Source organism: Ovis aries, chromosome 17 (genome assembly GCF_016772045.2).
Source record: "Ovis aries strain OAR_USU_Benz2616 breed Rambouillet chromosome 17, ARS-UI_Ramb_v3.0, whole genome shotgun sequence".
Lineage (NCBI taxonomy): Eukaryota > Metazoa > Chordata > Mammalia > Artiodactyla > Bovidae > Ovis > Ovis aries.
Window position 1 is genome coordinate 68,790,435 of NC_056070.1, and position 20,650 is coordinate 68,811,084.

Below are 20,650 nucleotides of genomic sequence, written 5' to 3' on the forward strand. Positions count from 1 at the left end.
CGCCCCATTCCTGTATCAGAGGACCAACTACCACCTGGCTTTGGAGACCCAGCTCAGACCCAGCATCTCCCCCGGGAGGCCCCTGTCTCCCCATCAGACCCCCAGGCCTGAGCTGTGTGCCCCCCAGTCCTCTGTTCAATGAGCATTGGCCAGGGTGCACTTTCCTCCATTCACCTGTCTTCCCCGTCAGCCGTGAGTAGGGACAGTGTCTTGTCCCGGATCCCTCATTCATCCCTGGGGCCCAGCGCAGTGACGAGGATGTCGTGGGTGCTCAATAAATGTTTGTCAAGTGAGTGATGGCGTGGTTAGCGCGATGAGAATTGATGGTGCCCTTCCTGATCCGCCATCCATCACCCGTGGAGTGGAACACGACTGGGAGGCTTTAAACGATGCCACTTGCGAATGTAAGGAGAAGAGGCGGGGTTAGAATGAGTAATCACCCCCTTTGATTGAGTATTTACTGCGGTGCCTTCTCAGGCTTTTAAAATGTATCAGTGCACTTACTCCTGAGATCAATCTGCTGAGACAGGTTCTGTTCATTATCCCCATTGCAGAGCACAAGGAAGCCCAATAACTTGCCGAAGGTCACACGGTGGCAGCGAAGAGATTCATACCGAGGTCAGATAACCATGGTTTCTCTCTGCCTTGGAGGCTGGTTCCTGGAAGGAATTAAGCTCGAATCTCCAGAGGCATCCATCTTATGTAATGGTTTAATTTCTCTCCTGTGCATGAAGAATGGGTACGAGTCAGGTTCCCATTCAGGGAGAAAGCAGATAACAGCCCCTCGGATAACTTTCTGTGGTTCACGAGACAGGCAGGGTTAGGTGACAAAGAATTGGGTTGTTTATTTATTAAAGTCTTCATCGAATTTGTGACAATATTACTTATGTTACAACATCATGCTCCAATTTTTTGGCCTCGAGCCATGTGGGATCTTACCCTCCCAACCAGGGATCAAACCCATACCCTCTGCACTGGAAGGGGAAGTCTTCACCACTGGCCCACCAGGGAAGTCCCTGAAGAACTGGTTTTAGACGGTAGTTGAAAGTATGGCATCGCAAGTGTTCCCCAGCCACGCTGAACTACAATACTGTCATTTCCTGCAAGGACCATGTAAGCTGTTTGGCCCCTAGACCTTCGCATATGCTCTCCCCTGTGCCCGTCACACACGTCCCTGCTCACTCCTCCTTCCCCAAGTCCGGTCCTCCCTTGGCTTCCCTTTTCCACCTGCTCAGATGCAGTTCCTCAGCTCTCCCAGGTGGAGGGTCCCTTCCTGTCCCCGATGGCGCTGTCATAGGCCCTCACGGTGCGGTAGCACTGACAGCCACACCGGAAGCTGACCTGTGTGCGGGGTGAGAGGAGTGATCACCCGTTCCTGCCAGGTTCCCTCTCCGGGCCTGTTCTCTGAGAGCGGAGACTGTCTTCTGTTCCCTGTTAACCTCCTGTACCTCATCTGGTGCTTGGACACAACGTGTGTTCTCTAAATGTTGAAGGAGTGGATGAACAGGAGTTCATTTTTGCTTTACACGTTTGAGCCTCAAGGGTTTTTTTGGCCATGCCATAGGGCATGTGGGATCTTAGTTCCCCAACCAGGGATCAAACCCATGTCCACTGCCTTAGGAGCATGGTGTCTTAACCACCAGAGAAGTGCAAAGTCAAGGGCTTTTCCTTTTTTTTGGAGCCAAGGGTTTTTTAAGTGGCCAAGTGTGTTCTGTTGCACAGCCATCATTTGCCACGTCTTGTGTACACACTCGGCGGGCACCGTGGGGGGTGGAGAGGTGACCTGGTCGATCCTGTTCCGAGGCTCCTGACCCACCGGCTCTGTGGACTGGCGACAGAACTAGGGGCAGGTGTGGCCACGTGCTGGCGAGTCCAAGGACGCCCCATCACAACCCAAGACCTCCCTTCTGCAGGGTGTCCTGAGAACCGCTGGGAGCAACTGGGAGCAATGATTCTTGTCTGTGAAGAAGTAGAAGCCCACATTAGGAGGACTGAGCAGGCCGCCCGCCAACTTTGGGGGAAGGCAGGTTGAAAAGTGCAACCTCATGTAGGTAACAGCACGCTGGAGGTTAGGTGTAACCCAAGAGAGACTCTTAATGACTTAAGAATAGAACACTTTATTTTATAAATAGAGCAGAGACAAAATCAGATGTATTTAGGACACCTCTACCTGGTTTCCTCGGGCACCTTAGTTGAGCTTACTTTGTCTAGAACTTAATTACTCATCTGTTTCGCTCAAAATTGGCTGCTCCTACTTCTCCCATCTTCCAGCCCTCCTTTCCTGGAACCACCTGATGCTCAAACCCAGAAATTCAGGTGTTTCTCTCAATGCTTCTCCAGTTCTCAGCCTTCCTCTCCTTCCCACTTGCCTTCCTCTAGGTGGGAGTTGTCCTCCCTTCTGGCTTTCTTGATTCCAGTCTCCTCTGGGCTTCCCTGGTGGCTCAGACAGTAAAGACTCTGCCTGCAATGCAGGAAACCCAGGTTCGATCCCTGGTTCGGGAAGATCCCCCAGAGAAGGGAATGGCGATCCACTCCAATGTTCTTGCTTGGAGAATCCCATGGACAGAGGAGCCTGCTGGGCTATAGTCTATGGGGTCTGAAAAGAGTCAGACACGACTGAGAGACTCACACTTGCTCCAACCCGTTCTCCAACATGTTGTCAGTGTGCATTCTAGAATGCAGGTCCGATCCTATTATCCGTCTGTCTGAAGGTCTTTGGGTGGTCCCCTCCACACCCCCGCAAGTTCAGGCTGTCTTGTCTCACTTCTGCCAGATGACCTGCATTTCTTTGTAGAGATTGGGACGTTTGTTTGTTTTAAGACGTATCTCCTTTTCTCCTTTAACTAATTCTCCTCTGTTCTTTAAAGCTTTTCCCCACGTGGGTCCCTGCTTGAGTCTCTGGCGGGGAACATGCCTCCAGCATTTCGAGTGTCTAATGTTGTTGGACACATATAATGTGCTCTGTGGTGCCTGCTGAAAGATCAGCTCAGAGGACAGGGGGTTCGCTGGTGGCCTAGTTAGGTTAGGATTCTGGGCTTTCGCTCCCATGGCCTAGGTTCAATCCCAGGTCCAAGAGCTGAGAAACCATGAGCCGCGTGGTGCAGCCAAAAAAAAAAAGATTAGATAAGAGGAAACAGAGACTTTAATTTACCTTGAGCTATAAAGGAATAATATCGGGCCCTTCCAAGAACAGGTTTTATTTTAAGGTGGGAGAAGAGTGTTAAGACCCTAGTCACTTACTGGAAAAGATGGCTGGGGAGTGTTGATAGAAAGCCAACAGGAAACCCCACAGAGAAGAAAAAGAGGTGATGGGGTGGGGGTGGGGGTTGCCTACCTTAGACCATCAAGAAAACGGCCAGTGTCTGCTGTAGCAGGCTGCCAAGGAAGGTCTCCTTATTTATACAAGAAGGGGACAGGTCTGCAGTAGGTAATTAATGACTCAGACTCGTTTCCATTTGACATCCTACAGTTCTTAGAGTCGAAGTTGAAAATCCAAGACAGGCATTGAGGCGGTGTGAGAATCACCCCTCCCCACACACACACACTTCATTGCAAGCCCCATGGGAACAAAGGCAGTCTTTGCCTTCAACAGAGATAGTTTTGCATTTCGGAAACAAAGAAGTAGAAAGGAATACAGGAAAACTGCCTTGATAGGAGATTGTGTTTGAGAATTTAAGCACCCAAGTCAGGAAATCCAGTCAGCATCCTCTTGGGAGTTAGGACGCACCGCACACCTCCCAGCAGACAGCCCCTGCCTGCCAGAGCCCTCCCTGCCACGGCCGTGAGTTATGGCGGATGGGGAGCCTTTACCTTGATCTTCTGGGCTGCTGGGTATTTCACTTCTCCAAGTTAATGTCTGCTCTTAAGCGTTACATTATCTGGTAGCAAGGTAGTCATTTATAATTTATATACTATATGCCGGCTTAAAATACAGACAAGAGGATCATCGGCGTTCTGAAGCTCCTAGTTTTCCAAAATAACATTTCTTCGGTGAAGTCTGCCGGTAGGAATTAGAAAAACCTGCCGTGAATTAAAAAGCCCTTTGTCCTGGAGTCAGGCTGGGACACAGATGTGCCAACAAGCATTACTAGTAAAGACCTCCACCTCTGGGGTGGCGCTGGGGCCCCACTGAGGTCCCAGAAGCGGGACAGGGGCAGAGTTAGAGAGACATTTGGAGAAATGGCCCCCGTGAGGGACAGAAGCCAACCCGAATCTCCACCCCTTGTCTGCTGAGTATTTATTGATCTGGCTGCATCAGCCCGTATTTGCGGCAAGTGGGATCTTTTGTTATGGCGATGGGCTCAGTTGCTCTGTGGCATGTGGGATCTTAGTTCCTGGACCAGGGCTCGAACTCACATCCCCTGTATTTCAAGGTTGATTCTTAACCACTGGACTACCAGGAAAGGCCCTGTGCTGCAGCCTTTGGTGTCCTTCCATGTAGGCTGCTCCTTTGCTCTGTTGATGTTGATGGAACAGGCCAGGATGGGCTTCCCCGTTGAGTTCCTCGTAGGGAACACACTGTCCGCTCACACACATTAAAAATAGAAAAATCCTGCTTGAAAAGCCCTCTGTAGAGTCAGGTCTTAGCAGAAACGAATCGAATCTTAGAGGTCTTGCTTGTTTTTTCCTTTTTTCCCTTCTTTTATAAGAGGTCTCTGAACCCGAAATTTTCCCCAGTGCTTTTTCATCATACATCTGGAATGTGCCGGGACCTTGGGTGGAGATTTCTCTTATGAGGGCAGGAGAAGAACAGACGCCCCTCTGAAGGTTGGTGTCCTTGCTCTTCTGATGTTTGGTGACCTCGTAGTATTTGAATCCACCGTCTGTGACCGTGGTCTCTGTGGTATGGCTTACGCTCATCCGTGTACCCGGGTGTCCATTCGAATGTCCACCTGATACTTGGGGGCCGCTGGGGTCTGGGCGATGGGCTGCTAAGGAGTAATGTGGGAGCATCCTGGGTGATATAACTGGAGAGCCACAAGGTGGCAACATTTACTAAGCTGCTGGGCATTCTCTTCCCCTATTATGATATTGAACCTGCTTTTCCAGCCGTAAGATTGAAGAGCAGAGAAAAAGGGTTTAGCAGCCATTGCTTCAGGTCCTTCTGAAGGGGACGCTGTAGAATTAGCACATGGCAGTGTATTCCTGTCTGTTTGTCCCCTGGGTTTCCTGTGAAATTGCTGTGTGACTATAGGTGGGACCCCTTCCCCTCCAGCCTCCGTTAACACATCGTTAAGAGACTGTGGTTTTGCTGGCTGGTCTCTGATGGTGCCTTTTCCTCCTGATTTGTGACTTTGATTATAACTTCCTCCCCTATATTGCTTTTAAAAATAGCTAGTAAAACTTGTCTTTACATTTTAAAAAGCTAGCCTTCTATCAAAGGGCAGAGTCGTTATTAAAAAGATCGACAGTAAAATCTCGAGGAAATGGATGTCCCTGGGAGCTCACCCCGGGTTAACTGGAGAAGCTCGACTCTCCTAAATGCGGATGCTATTTACCAGCTTTCCAAAATTAGCAGCTTTGGGGATATTAAGATCTGAAAGGAACTGTCCAAGGGAGGTATTGTGTGTGCTTTGCAGCGATTAAGCCATTAAGCTCTAATTGGTATTTTCCCACTCATGGTTTTGTGTAGGAAGCTTCACAATTATTTAGGAATTCTGTGCTCATCAGCCATCTCAGCGTCGTTCCCCACCTTTCGGAACCTGAGAGCGGGGGGCACAGAGGAAAGAGTTTTTCCTGTGAGTAGACTGCAACTCAGGCTCAGCCAGCTTTCCCTGTGGGTTTCTTCCCTTGCAGATGAAGTGGAAGGGGAAGGACCTGTTTGACTTGGTGTGCCGGACCCTGGGGCTTCGCGAAACCTGGTTCTTTGGCCTGCAGTACACAATCAAGGACACCGTGGCCTGGCTCAAGATGGACAAGAAGGTGGGCCTGGACCCCGATGACACTAGTGGGGCTGGCGTGGGCCCCAAATTCCCCTGGGTGTGTGCCCAGCTTGTTGCTCATCATGGAACATTACGGGTGCACAGTAGAGAGGGGGCCGGGTCGCAGAGGAAGTCACGTGGGACGTGGGTCTGGGGAGGCCCCTCCTCTGCTCTCCAGGCCCGAAGAATCCCCCAGGACTGACCTGCCACCATTCCTGGCTTCCTCGTTTGTCATCGGATGTCACCTGGTTGCTCCAGGCTTTATGCCGTTCAGTAGCCTGAGCCAGGAGTCAGGCTTTGTGAATAAAAATTACTATTGTATTATCTTTTATTTTTTTCCCCACAGTTTATGTCTTTGAAAGATTTTCTCAGGGCTCATGTTCTTTAGGGAATTTTTTTCGAGTCTTTTTGAGAAGCACCATGGCCCAACTCAATTTACTCATTACCATGATCTAAGGAATAAAGAGTGCCTGGTCCCTACGGTGAAAGAAGAATGTCTTTTTTGTTCTCATGTTTCCTGGGGCATCTGAGGCCTGGCGGAGGAGTCTGGGCTCCCAGCAGTTCTAATGTGGCTCAGAAATGGATATTGCCTCGGGGAACTGCCCTCTGCGTGGGTTCTTATATGCGCACAGAGACACTGTCACCTACTTACCTGCCCACCTAACTGCGGAGATGCTGAGAGCATCTCCGCATTTGTCAGTAACTCCTAAAAGACCCCCGAATCTCAGAGTGAGTCAGTGTCGAATTCTTACCGCAGATTACCCCCCCCTTCAATTGCCTACCCCATCTTATTATCTACTACTTGGCATGATAAGCAGTGCAGGCCTTCTGTCTTTCACCAGCTTGACGCTGAACCCAAGTGTTCAAATTGTGTTTACGAACGTAAATCCGGCTCTTCACATTGGGATGGCTGCCGGTTATAAATTTCACGTGGAAATTCCCAACGATCATGAACGTCCCCGATCAGGTTTATTTTTAATTTCTCAGGCACCGAGGCCAGGAATTTGCGCAGGAGCCTGGAAGGTTACCCACCAAAGGCAGCAGAACCACCGGTATCATTTTATGGCTCTCGGCAAAGTAAATTTGCAGTCGTAACCTGAGTGTCGGCCAAATGGATATTAGATTGGGGGGCCTCAGGAGCCATGGAGCCTGCTGCTCAAAAGAAATAAATCATGACACATGTTAATGGAGCCTTGTAGCCTGTCACATGGCATGTTTATGTCCTGAGATGAAATTCATTCTGGAGAGCAGATGGCTCAAGCTTTCCAGTGGGTGGATGGAATTGTTAGAAGATTAAAGGCCGCGTGGTTTACTGGCCATGCTCAAGTAGTTCATGGGGGCCCCTCTAGAGGTTCCTTGAAACACAGGGTTGCCCTGATGGACAGGTTTCACCTCTCGTTGCTCAGTTAATGATGAGATGATTCGACAGAGATCTAGTTTGTCATCTCTAAGCTCCATTCCACCGTGGACTTAAATGCTGGAGGTAGGCAGCCAGACCAAACAGTAAAGGAAGCTTCCATGACTTGAGAAAATTAAAGAACCTTCGGCCGACCGTAAAGGATGGTGCCCAAGACCCTCAGGTTATAAGTTTCTAGTTGTTAGCTATCTCTGCAGCCTTGAAAACATTGGTGCCTTAATATTCTTAGCTCCACTCGCCACTTGGGGGAATCGATTCATTTGGTTCAGAGACGCCATGTGAGTGAACACCACCTCCTGTTATAGGTGGCTCTGTGAATGCTTCAAACTGTAGAATCACAACCCTTGGGGAATGTGACGAGTTTAGAAGGGAGAAGGATGTTTATACACTCCCTGCAGAAGGTTCTTTGATGGTGGCCCCAGGAGGGAGAGGGGCCAACCCAGCTTGTTTTCTTTTCGTTCCGTGATCCCACAGGTGCTGGATCACGATGTCTCAAAGGAAGAGCCGGTCACCTTTCACTTCCTGGCCAAATTTTATCCCGAGAATGCCGAGGAAGAGCTGGTTCAGGAGATCACACAACACTTATTCTTCCTGCAGGTACCCCTTTCCATGCTACCCCCCGATCCTAAAAGTACCCCCCCTCTCAGAGGCATGGCCACAGAGGCAGTCTGGACTGACCCCTCTGTGTCGACCACACATGCCTCCACATCCTGAAAACTCTTTCTCTGGAAAGCCAGTCCCTCTGGTTCTGTAATGAAAAAACAAGCTTCAGGACAGAACTGTGCTTGAGCGATGAGAATTGGTATCAGATGAAACTGCAGAAGTGTGATGGCGAAAGAACCCATGCCGGTAGCGGCTCCCTCACTAGATCCATCTCTTTGGAGAGGGATCCCATTTTCTTCCCCACTGACTTGAAAGTACTAGGTAGTTGCCCCGGAAGTCTGAACAGAGAGTCCTGCAAACAGCAGTTCTTCGAAAAGTTCAAAATTCACTCTCATGAAGGTGGGGCTTCAGCGTTCCACTAACACTTGAGATTCATCAGGCTTCAAGCCACTCTTAGTCTAGGTTGTCTTATTTCCCACTTACTCCCCCTTTAGATTGTGAGCCTCTTTAAGGCAAGGCTCACTGAGTGCACGGTGGCCATCCCATAAGTTACTCCATAATTAGAGGTGCAGAGACCGCTGGAGTTGGCCTTCTGGAGGGGCAATGGGACTGGAGTGAGGGCGGGAACGCTGCCGGTTTTGTTTGTGTTCCTACTGCTTGGTCAGAGTGTTTCCCCAGTTTCAGGGTTAGTTTTTATTTGTTTTTTGCTGTATCTTGAGGTATTTGGCATCTTAGTTCCCCAACCAGGAGTCGAACTCATACCCCCTGCAGTGGAACCTCAGAGTCTTAACTGCTAGACCACCAGGGAAGTCCCTCGTGGTCGGTGCCGGGCGCTGGGAGATCAGTGACGGAAAAAGCCCTGCAGGGGCATTAGCTGTGTGAGTCCCTGGGGGCTGGGACGGTGAAGTGTCTGCCTGCAGTGCGGGAGACCAGGTTCAGTCCCTGGGTCGGGGAGATCTGGAGAGGGAAATGGCAGCCCACTCCAGTGTTGCCTGGAAAATCCCATGGACAGAGGAGCCTGGTAGGCTACAGTCCATGGGGTCGTAAAGAGTTGGACATGGCTGAGCGACTTCACTTTCACTTTTCCCAGAAGCAGGCATATAGGCTATCACCCAGTCCTCCTACAGGGCTTTCCGGGTGTCTCAATGGTAAAGAATCCACCTGCCAGTAGAGGAGATGCTGTTCTATCCCTGGGTGGGGAAGATCCCCTGGAGAAGGAAATGGCAACCCACTCCAGTATTCTTGCCTGGGAAATCCCACGGACAGAGGAGCCTGGCAGGCTACAGTCCATGTGGTTGCAAAGAGTCAGACATGGTTTAGCAACCGAACAATAAAACAACCAAGCTTACCCCCCCAAAAAAGTGTATATATATATATATATATATATATATATATATATATATACATATGCATATGTATATATATTCGCGCTACAACATTCTCATGTCAAAGGGAAGCCCTCTCAGCTTTTCTGTAGTGTGGCTTAAAAACCCAAGAGTTAGAGTTGCCCTGCTTTAAATGAAGCCACACAATGACCTTCTGGGCCCCAGAACGTCCCGGCCTTATAGAGATGGCTTTCTTGGAAGCAGTGCCTACTCTCCATTTGACTTTGGCTCAATTTACCCTCCCACTGAAATGCAGGAGTGCTCTCATGGCTGAGTAAGGCAAAATTTACTACTTTTATGAATCTGGTGACTGTTGACATCTGTGAAGGAGAGTTGGCTTTCCTGTTGTGTTTATTTCAACCTGCCCCCACTTGAGGAGGCCCTCCTGCCTCTCTGTCTGGAACATCCCCCCACCCCACCAGGCTAAGAAATTAAATGCCATGAGATATGTTAATTCAACATTATGGCTTAAGAATTATATTTCCTGGACCTCACGTGGACTTAAAGGTTTAATCGATCAAGCTTTTATTGCTTCCTTTTTCCTTAGAGCAGGCATATTGAAAGCGATGGTTTTCTCCCTGCAGTCATAACTCAGTGGCCTCGCTGACTTTGGGCTCGTGTTAAGACTTCAAAAAGCAGACTCCATTTGGTCTGGTTGTGCGTGTGCTCAGCAGGGGCCAAGGCTGCAGTCTTGGCCTGTTCCTGACACCCCCTCAAGTTCACAGCTCTCCTCCATCACAGCCCAGTCAGTCTCTTTCTTAACCACCGCAAAGACTGTTTTCTTCTTCAGCATTTGATCATGAACAGAAGAGATAAGATAGGGTTTTGTTTTTTTTTTTTTAATGCCTAGCTATCTTACCAGTAACTTCTCAGGGCTGAACTCCCGACTTGTCAGCAGCATTAAAAAAATTTTTTTAAATCATACCCTTTGTCAGAAAATCATTACAGGCAGGTGTGGCAGGGCTCGTTAGAACACCCAGCGGTACCGGCTGTTAGCCGTCCTCACGGCCCTCCTCTGCACGCACGTTGTCACGCCTCCCCTGTCGCCCCTGCAGGTGAAGAAGCAGATCTTGGATGAAAAAATCTACTGCCCTCCCGAGGCGTCTGTGCTCCTGGCTTCTTACGCCGTCCAGGCCAAGGTAGGCTCAGAGAAGATGCAAGCATTCTTTCTGAGTGTTAATGCATGTCACAGGATCATACCAGACATCCACTTCTCTGGACTCTCTGGGCTTCAGAGAGACTTCCCCTGGAAAGCGGGATGCTCTGGGACGTGTGGGCTTGGGGACCACTCTCACTGTCCCACTTGTGTACCATCTTGTGAGAGAGTGTGTGTGTGTGTGTGTGTGTGTGCCTACCAATGATAAGTGTACAGCTTGATGAATTTTCTGTGTAATCCTGTTTGAACACATGGTTAATTATATTCGCCGCGCCAACCTCTCTTTTCATTAACTGGGAAAAATGAGTTTATCATCTCCAGTTTTGGCCAGACGTGGCCATGAGGTCAGAAAGGCCCAGGTGCTCACTGCAAAATCTTCTTCTGAGGACCAGCAACCCTGTATGTCAGGACCACACCCTAGAGAATGTTCTGTTTCATGCCCCCCGACGGGTATGCTGGCTCTGCTTATGGTGGGCACTGCAGGCCCTCGGGCCCACTGAGCCCAGCTGAGCTGTCTGGTGACCTGAGAGTCTTTCAGAGAAATGGCTGCAGTTTGGGACTGGTGGGGCAGGGAGCTGTGTTCCTATCCGCTCTGTTTTTATAAGATGAACGTAGGGTCTACCCAGGATGCTTCATGCCCCTCAGGTTTCCTGCTTTAGTCACATGCCACTTGCTCTCTTTTTTTTTTTTTTTTTCAGCTTTTTAGCTTACCTGGAGTATAGCTAATTAACAATGTTGTGATAGTTTCAGATGAATACCTGAAATGCAAAGGGACTTAGGCATACATACACATGTATCCATTCTCCCCCAAACGCCCTTCCATCGAGGCTGCCTGTTGACATTGAGTAGAGTTCCTTGCTGTGCACACCAGGACCTTATTGGTTATCCATTTAAAATACAGATGTGTGTACATGTCCATCCCAAACTCCCTAACTATCCCTTCCCCGCATCGTTTCCCCCCTACATGCCTTTTGCCCTTGGTCCCTTCGCTACCCCCTTTCACTACAGCATGGGAAGATGACCTCAGAACTGGGTCACTTTCGTTAGCTTTGTGATTTTGCACAATCTTTTCAGTGATCATTTTTCTTTTTTAATTAGAGGTCTCCATAAAGCCATTTCCCTGAAACTAATTTCCAGAAATTAATAAGACCCTCAACTTCTTAGCCCACTTTTTAAGGGGAGCTTAAGATAATTTCAGATCAAAGCCCGGAAGGAAAAAAACTGGCCCACTGTTTGAAGGAGAAAAGGGTCTGTACCTGTTCGTCACACCAACAGAAGCATCTGGGTCGCTGGATGACTTGTCTAATATTTGCTGAGTATTTGCTGGCCAGAGAGGAGGCTGTTGACTCTGTCATGGATACAGACACGAAGCGAGCATCTCTGCCCTCATGGTTTGTTCAAGGTCGTTTGGGCAACCTTGGGTAAAGCTCAGGGCAGAGCCCGCGGCCTTGGGGTTGCATCTTGTGCCTTGCCTGTCCCGCTGCCCTGACAAATGAGTAATTGAGAAAACAGAATGGGCCTGGATTCAACTAAAACATATGCTTCCTTTTCTGCTTTGATTAAGAATATTAATAACAGGGGAAAAGAACATGTCCTTTCAATCAGTAGCTCCCTGACAGTGATGAAGCAGTTGTTGTCACTTTCATTAAATCCGAGCACTTCCTGGCCTGGAACCGAGCTCCTCTCCCGCCCGCTTTCTCCCCAGCCGAGAGGAGGCCCAGGCTCCCAAGGATACCACCTCCCTCTGAAGGACTTTAGTTCTCAAAGGCCACACTGTCTTTGCACAAACTGCGGCGGGGGTGGGGGGGCAAATTCAAAGGCTACTTGTGGAAAAAAAATAACTTTTCAGGGAACCAGCAGATGTTTGCTTAAACAGGTTTCACTGTAGGAAAGCCCTCCTGATTTGGATCCTCCTAATTTAGAGATGAAAGTGATGCACAGACATCACGTGTGGTTCACATGGAGAAGCGTGTTCTAGCTGTTTTTCCCAGAGTAAATTGTCACAGTCGTACAAACAAAGGTGATCTATGGTTTCGAGTCTGCATTTGGGAAGCTAAGGATTATTGGACCATACTTCCAGTTTCTAGGACAGCTGTTGCTGTGAGTAGGGTGCCTCTGGTGGTCACGTTGATCCGATCTTATACGTCTGTAGCATTTTACCGTTTTACACAGTGTTATAACATAAATATTTCTTGAGATTCCTCAGAGGAGTCTTTTCCGGAAGCTAAGGATCAGGAAAGGTTAATAATTTGTCTCACAATACTTGATGTTAATTCTGCTTTAATTGGAATTTATAGCCCACTATTTTTTTGAGGTTTTTTTTTTTAATGTATATACCATTTTTTAAGTCTTTATTGAATTTGTTACAGTACTGCTTCTGTTGTTTATGTTCTGTTTTTTATTTTTTATTTTTTTGCCCAAGAAGCATGTGGTATCTTAGCTCGCTGACCAGGGATCAAACCCGTGCCCCCTGCATTGGAAGGCAAAGTCTTACCACTGGTCCACCAGGGAAGTCCCCCTATAGCCCACTTCCTGATGGACAGGATTCGAAGGAAAAGGGAGCTAGAGAATGGAGCCAGGATGAGAACCCTAGAGTCTGATTGCCTCACTTAGCTTTTGCTCATACCGTGAGAGGAGTCTCTGGGTCCCACACCGGTCCACCCCTTTCACTAAACCCCAGGTTCATTTATCTGGTCACACCCCTCCAAACTTTTCAATAAATTGTACCTGCTGCTTCCATTTCTCCTTTCCCACAACCTTTCTGAGACAGACAGGAACTGTAAAAGTGTGGTGGGGAAAGTGAATTTGAGTGCATTAACACATGGGATGTAATTATGCACTAATGTATTCATTACAGTGTTTCAGCTGTTCAGCTGATACAGACACAGTTCATTCTAAAGCATAAAGAAACAATTACCCTTAAAGCATAAATACAAAAATTAATCACATGGTTCAGTTAACAAGAACCATATTTCATAGTTGGAGTTTAGGTTATATTTCAATTAAAAATATGGGCTGGTTTTGTTTTTTTTTTTTTTTTGGCCTAGTCATGTGATGTACCAAACCATCTTGCAATGTTTTAAGCCACCTGTTGGATTTCATATTGACAGTTTGAAAATGTGTTCTTATTAAAAATGACTTGGAGAGGGAATGGTATATAATTCCCCAGACTTGCAGGGCTGGCCAGCAGATTCCTAGTGCTCGGAGAGAGGAAGGGCTGGTGGGAGGGAGAGGAGGCTTGTTGTTTCTCAGTGCGCTCTGATGTCAATCAGGGGCAGAGCGCCAAAAGGCGACTCAGAAGTTGGGTATCTGTAAAGTGTAGGCAGAGCGAGTGTAAGAGTTGAGGCTGGAGAGGTCTGGGATCAGATCAGAAAGAGTCTTAACTTCACCCTGTGGGTGATGCAGAGCCAGGGAAGGGTTTATATTTAGACAGATCCTTTCTTTGGTGGCTGTGTGCAGGACAGAATGGAGGAATACCAGTCTGGAAGCAAGGAGACCTGGTAGAAGGCTGCGGTGGCCATCCAGACAAGACTGTGGGCTTCACACCTTGGGCAGTGCTCAGCTGGGTGGGAGGAGGCTGACTTTAAGATGTCCAGGTAGAAAGGACTTCCTTGGTGGCCCAGTGGCGGGGAGCCCGCCTGCCAGTGCAGGGGGCACGGGTGCAATCCGTGGTCTGGCAGGATTCCACGTGCCAAGGAGCAGTTGGGCGGGTGTGCCACAGTTGCTGAGCCTGAGCTCTCGAGCCCTTCGGGCCCCAACTAATGGAGCCCTTATGCCTAGCACCTGTGCTTCTCAACAAGAGAAGCGTGCCCGTGCGTCACAGCTGGAGAGTAGCCCCTGTTTGCTGCAACTAGAGAAAGCCTGTGGGCAGCAATGAAGACCCAGCACAGCCGAAATAATAGTAAGGTTTTTAGAAATAAAAAATATCCAGGAAAGAAATATAATATCTAGGAAAAAAAATATTCAGAAGGGAAAATTTGATATAAGTGGTGCTATCCTCTGCATATCTCCCTTTTGGAGGGACTTATCATTTTACAAATGGGTATTTTCTCTCTCTCAGTGTTGATTTTGAGATATGTCATGTTGGACGTTGTAGATGTAGTTCAGTGATTCTAACTGCTGTATGGTAGCCGTTGATGAATAAACCTAATTTATTTTTCCATCCTCCTGAGGATGAGGCAGGTTTACTTTCTGCTGTTTCCCTATTATAAGTAGTGTTTTACTGAAAACTCTTTATATGCTTCCTTGTGTACATGTGCTAAAGCTTTTTCCCCTTAAGGTACATCTCTAGAAGTAGAATTCCAGGCACATCCTTGAATATAAAGAACTCATAAGTTTCTAAGAAAAAAGACAGCAGGACAATGGGAGCACAGGGTATGAACAGCAGGCAGTTTATAGACCAGGAGAAGAACCAGTAAATACAAACAGCTCTCAGTCTCACCAGTAACTCGGGAGAGACGACTGCACTCCCGGGAATGCAGGAGACCTAAAAACCGAGGGTTTGATCTCTGGGTCAGGAAGATCCCCTGGAGCAGGGTATGGCAACCCACTTCAGGCTTAAAGCTCAACATTCAGAAAACGAAGATCATGGCATCCGGTCCCATCACTTCATGGCAAGTAGATGGGGAAACAGTGGCTGACTTTATTGTGGGGGGCTCCAAAATCACTGCAGATGGTGATTGCAGCCATGAAATTAAAAGACGCTTAGTCCTTGGAAGGGAAGTTATGACCAACCTAGATAGTATATTCAAAAGCAGAGACATTACTTTGCCAACAAAGGTCCGTCTAGTCAAGGCTATGGTTTTTCCAGTGGTCATGTATGGATGTGAGAGTTGGACTGTGAAGAAAGCTGAGTGCCAAAGAATTGATGCTTTTGAACTGTGGTGTTGGAGAAGACACTTGAGAGTCCCTTGGACTGGAAGGAGATCCAACCAGTCCATTCTAAAGGAGATCAGTCCTGGGTGTTCATTGGAAGGACTGATGCTGAAGCTGAAACTCCGATACTTTGGCCACCTCATGGGAAGAGTTGACTCACTGGAAAAGACCCTGATACTGGGAGGGATTGGGGCCAGGAAGAGAAGGGGACAACAAAGGATGAGATGACTGGATGGCATCACCAACTTGATGGACATGAGTTTGGGTGAATGCCAGGAGTTGGTGATGGACAGGGAGGCCTGGCATGCTGCAGTTCATGGGGTCGCAAAGAGCTGGACATGACTGAGCGACTGAACTGAACTGAACTGAACTGAATCCCATGAACAGAGGAGCCTGGCGGGCCATGGTCCATAGGGTTGCAAAGAGTCAGACGTGACCAAAGTGACTTAGCACACGCACACACATGGAAATATTTCAAACCCATGAAATTGCCAAAGAATTGATGCTTTTGAACTGTGATGTTGGAGAAGACTCTTGAGAGTCCCTTGGACTGCAAGGATATCAAATCAGTCAATCCTAAAGGAAGTCAGTCCTGAATATTCATTGGAAGGACTGATGTTGAAGCTCCAATACTTTGGCCACCTGATGTGAAGAGCTGACTCATTGCAAAAGACCCTGATGCTGGGAAAGATTGAAAGCAGGAGAAGGGGATGACAGAGAATGAGATGGTTGGATGTCATCACTGACTCGATGGAGATGAGTTTGAGCAAGGTCCAGGAGCTGGTGATGGACAGGGAAGCCTGGTGCGCTGCAGTCCATGGGGTCTCAGAGTCAGACACGACTGAGTGACTGGACTGAGCTGAAACAACAGGTTTGTACTGCATAGCACTGGGGCTTGTTGTTTGGTCCCTAAGTCATCAACTCAATGGACATGACTTTGAGCAAACTCCAGGAGACAGTGAAGAACAGGGAAGCCCGGTATGCTGCAGTCTATGGGGTTGCAAAGAGTCAGACACGACTGAGCGACTGAACAGCAATTGATTTACAGGAGCTCCATATATTATGAATATTAATCGTTTATCTTTTTTTACATGTCAGTCTTGTCCGTCCTTTTCATGTTTTCAGTGACTTTTGATTTCAAATGATTTCATCAACCTTAATATACACCAACCTTAATATGTTCTTCAATATTTTATCCTGATGTTTTTATGGATTTCTGTTTATAAGTTTAAGTCTTTAATCCATCTGGAATTTAGTGACTGGTGTGTGGTAGGGATCTGACTACTTATTCTATATATGCATTGATTAGACCTTTGTGTTTTGTGAAATCCTATTCAGATCGTTTGGTCTCATTTTTCATATATATAAGCAGAGGAAAGTATGGGTTTCTGTTTAAGAAGTGACTCTGAGAGTCCTTTAAAAGGTGGATTCTTTTCTTTTTTTCTCATTTCTTTTGTTGTGAATAAACCTGTCGCAATTTACCCCAGTGAAAAGCGGGTACCTTCAGACTCTCTTTAAACCATACATTAGGGATGGAAACATGCTATTTATAGCAACAGAGACATTTTCTTTTTAAACTCTGAAGTCAGGGATGGGGGGCCAGGAGGCTACCTCAAAGCTCTAAACTTCTCACAAGTGGCCAGAGGTGGTAAAATGAAACTAATGAAAACGAAAAGGTTCTGGGAGAGAAGTTTAAGATGCAAAGATCCACATATCATTAAACTCTTGACTTCCCTCATCATTCACTGGCAAATTGGTTTCTTAAAATTTAATTTGGTCTCAACGTGAACCGATTCCTCTCTCCCTTCCCTAAGCGTGGACAACATCACCCCGAGCGTCCTGGGTCTTCCCTGCGTGTGCTATCTACTCTGTGCTTGGGTTTTTACGCCCACTTGACACCATCTCTTGACATGTCCTTAAAATTCATTAAACAGCCAGCCACCCCATCCTTTCCCCTTGCGAGCCTAGAACATCTCTGCTGCTCTGTTCGCTTTTCCTCCCAGGAGGCCGGTGAACTCCCTTCTTGAATTTAAATTCCACTGGTTTATATCAGGGGTGGACCCAGGTTTTGTGGGGCCAGGAGCTTCTATAATTTAGGGGGTTCTTTTAATGCAAGAACACCAATTATGAATATAAAATTAGGTCAAGGCCCATGCAGGTGCAGACGCCTGAATCCCAAGCCTCATTATAGCTTCCCAGCAGATTCACTCCTGCTTGTTTTACCAGGGAGCCTCTGTACATGAAAGACGGGGGAACAGCTGTCTGCATCCATAGGGTGGTGTGACTCTCCTTTATATTCACCAGCTGCCACGACTTGAGGATCTTCTTCTTTTGTTTTGTTTTAAAGACATTTAAGAGCAGACCCATACCTCAAGGTGGCTTTAATGTCCGAAGTGGAATTAGTCCAGGGGAGAAGTTCCTTCAGCAGCGTCCCTGCCACCTCCCCGGTGCTCAGATGTAACGTTTGATTATTTGATCGGTGCCGTAGCTGGGAGCTCAGTATGATAATGTGGGTCATTACTCTCGCAAGCCTTTGGAACCTGAATTTATAGCTCTCACTTTGCATATCTGCTTGCAGAAGCACTCAGAGAGGTTTGCAAGTGCAGCGAGGGCTTTATCATTCTGTCCCTCCAAAAATCAGAGAAGCCAAGAGTGACCAGCGTCTTTATAAATAACACAGGGCATGACAGTGACACCTGATGCCTTATGAGCCGGGCACCGTGCTTCCTTGACTCTTCATCCTTCACACACACACACACACACACACACACACACACACCGTGCTTCCTTGACTCTTCATCCTTCACACACACACACACACACACACACACACACACACACACACCCAGGAGGCAGGCACTATTCTGACCCTTGCTTCCAAAGGTTCCCCACTCGAGGCCTCGGGACAGTCCAGAGTGCCCCTTCAGAGCCCTCCAAGACCAACGCTCTCCTTTGACAATTTGGAAGCAGGCTTGGAGAGGTGGCATGACCTGAGTTTTTATCTTTTGACATGAGGTTGTGTTGAATGCTGTGTGTTAGTCATAGTTTAAAAAAAAATGTATGGGTATTCCATTTGATCCCCCAGGGGAGTCCTGTGAGATATGTACTGTTATTATCCCCATTTTACAGATGAGAAAACTGGGACACAAAATGTCCAAGGTCACTGCTAAGAAGTGAAGGGGTTGAGATTGAATTTTTTTTTAAACTGAAAAAACAATGCAGTACAATTCTTCTATTTGCAAGATAATTATGAAATTCCTAAGCGATATTGATCCTTGGGGCTTTTACAAAAGAGTGATATGGGATGAAGGCGTGATTTCCAGTTGATGATAAACATCTCTTTTCAATCCCATGAGTGTCGATTGAAAAACACACCAGAAATCTAAACTTGAGATTCTTGGGAATGAGAGGGGTGGGCCATGTCCGGATCCATTGTGGTGGGATGTAGAGCCAACTGCCAAGCCTTTTTTTTTTTTTGCCAGTGTTGGTAGTGAAAAGCATAAATATTTATAGAAGATTATACTAAAATACTGAGCTTTGTCATTTTGGATCAAGAGGAAAACCACTGAATGCTAATCGACAAGAGACAGGGTTTGGTGTTCTATATATTTTGTGGTTAGTTTCTTGTTAAAAATAACTCCTTCATTTCTGGTTATTTCCTGGTCAGACTAACTTTCCAGGAAAGAAAGAGATAATTGGTTTGAAATCAGGAAGTTCCAAGTTATTGTCCCCTGTGGGTACATGAAAATGCAGGGCCGATTTCTGGCCCTCCTAGTGATTCTCTTCTGCAAATTTAGGAAAATCAGTTAACCTTTTATTTATTTACTTTTTTATTGTCTGTACGGTAAGGATGACAGTGTTGGCATCAGATTTTTCCAAAGCATTTTTCAGAGCCTTGAGTGAAAGCTATTAAAAATATTGCCAGCACTGTCCCTAGCTCCCATCTAGCACTTGGCTCCAATTCCCAGCCACTTAGAAGCATGTGTAGGTAAGACTCTTATCACCCGATGCTAATCACATCTCACACCCAGTTGTGTTTCGTTTGGCTTCCTTCAGGAGTTAGAAAGTGTAGCCCCATTTCTCTACAAATGTCACAGTCTTATTAGCACGTCACCCATCCATCCCGTATGGGATTATGCAACTCTGTTCACAGATACAATCAGCTTTGTATCTTCATCCGAGGATAACAAACTAGCGAGGCTGAAATCTTGACTTGTCATCAGAATTGCGTTGCTTCCCGGGAGCTGGGAGGGACGGAGGCCGAGTCGACCCGTTCAGAAACGCAGTTGTCTCTAGAATCTCAATCCCTCGTTCACCTTCTCTTCTTCCAGTATGGCGACTACGACCCCTCTGTTCACAAGCGGGGCTTTCTGGCCCAAGAGGAATTGCTTCCAAAAAGGGTAAGACGTTAAAATTCCCATTTGGGAAGACATAACCGAAGGACCTGCAGGAATACAGGATGGCCGTATTGAGAATGTTTTCATAAGTGTTTTGTCATCAGTCTTGAGTAAAGATTTGTGGAATTCCTTTGGGGTTATTAGAACAAGCGTGGCCTGTAGTTGGTCCTTTTTGTAAAGGTAGGTGAGCAGCACTGGTTCCCAGGGAGGGGCATGGAGCCACCTGAGTTCAGCCCAGCAGAGTGAGCTGTTTGTAGCTGCAGGGGGCAGGTAGATGGGTGGGCACTGTAGCTTTTAATCCCTGGTGTCTTTGGTCTGGTTGATTATCCACAGAAGCAGGCCTGCCCTCTCTTTAGCCACTTTTGATTCTCTAGCTCCACTCACCTGTCATGTGTGATAAAGGCCTGCTCCCCCCTTTCCCCTGGTTTGACCTGCGCCCCTGATGGCTTCTGTAAGAGTCAAAGGCAGCTCTCAGGCCAGGGAGTCCTGCTTCTGAGCAAGGTCCTGCCTCTGGGCTCCATGGCCCAGGAGAGAGGGGCCAGTGCCAGCCCGAGAAATGGTGCAGCCTTCTGAGTTGTGACTCAGATCGGACGATGCTCATTTACTCACCCACCTCTGCCTGTGATTGGCCCCCTGTGTACGGCTTTTGGGGCCCCCCTGGTGGCCCAGATGGTAAAGAATCTGCCTGCGATGTGGGAAACTCAGATCCAGTCTCTGAGTGGGGAAGATCCCCAGGAGAAAGGAATAGCTACCCACTCCAGTATCCTTGCCTGGAGAACTCCATGGACAGAGGAGCCTGGAGGGCTACAGTCCATGGGGTCGCAAGGGGTCAGACACAACTGAGCGGCTAACACACACTCACACAGACATACACACACGTGCCTTGCTATTTTGTA

At 47.6% G+C, this 20,650-nt stretch overlaps 1 protein-coding gene across 7 annotated transcripts in view; it reads left to right on the plus strand.

Annotated features, from left to right (window-relative positions):
* Nucleotides 1–20,650, plus strand: part of NF2 (NF2, moesin-ezrin-radixin like (MERLIN) tumor suppressor) — a 71,016-nt gene that overhangs the window by 17,711 nt on the left and 32,655 nt on the right. For all 7 annotated transcript variants that reach the window (XM_004017463.5, XM_027956735.3, XM_027956734.3 and 4 more), the window contains exons 2-5: nt 5,797–5,922; nt 7,813–7,935; nt 10,382–10,465; nt 19,689–19,757. In XM_004017463.5, coding sequence (XP_004017512.2) covers nt 5,797–5,922; nt 7,813–7,935; nt 10,382–10,465; nt 19,689–19,757 — 402 coding nt within the window. The remainder of the gene's footprint in view (nt 1–5,796; nt 5,923–7,812; nt 7,936–10,381; nt 10,466–19,688; nt 19,758–20,650) is intronic.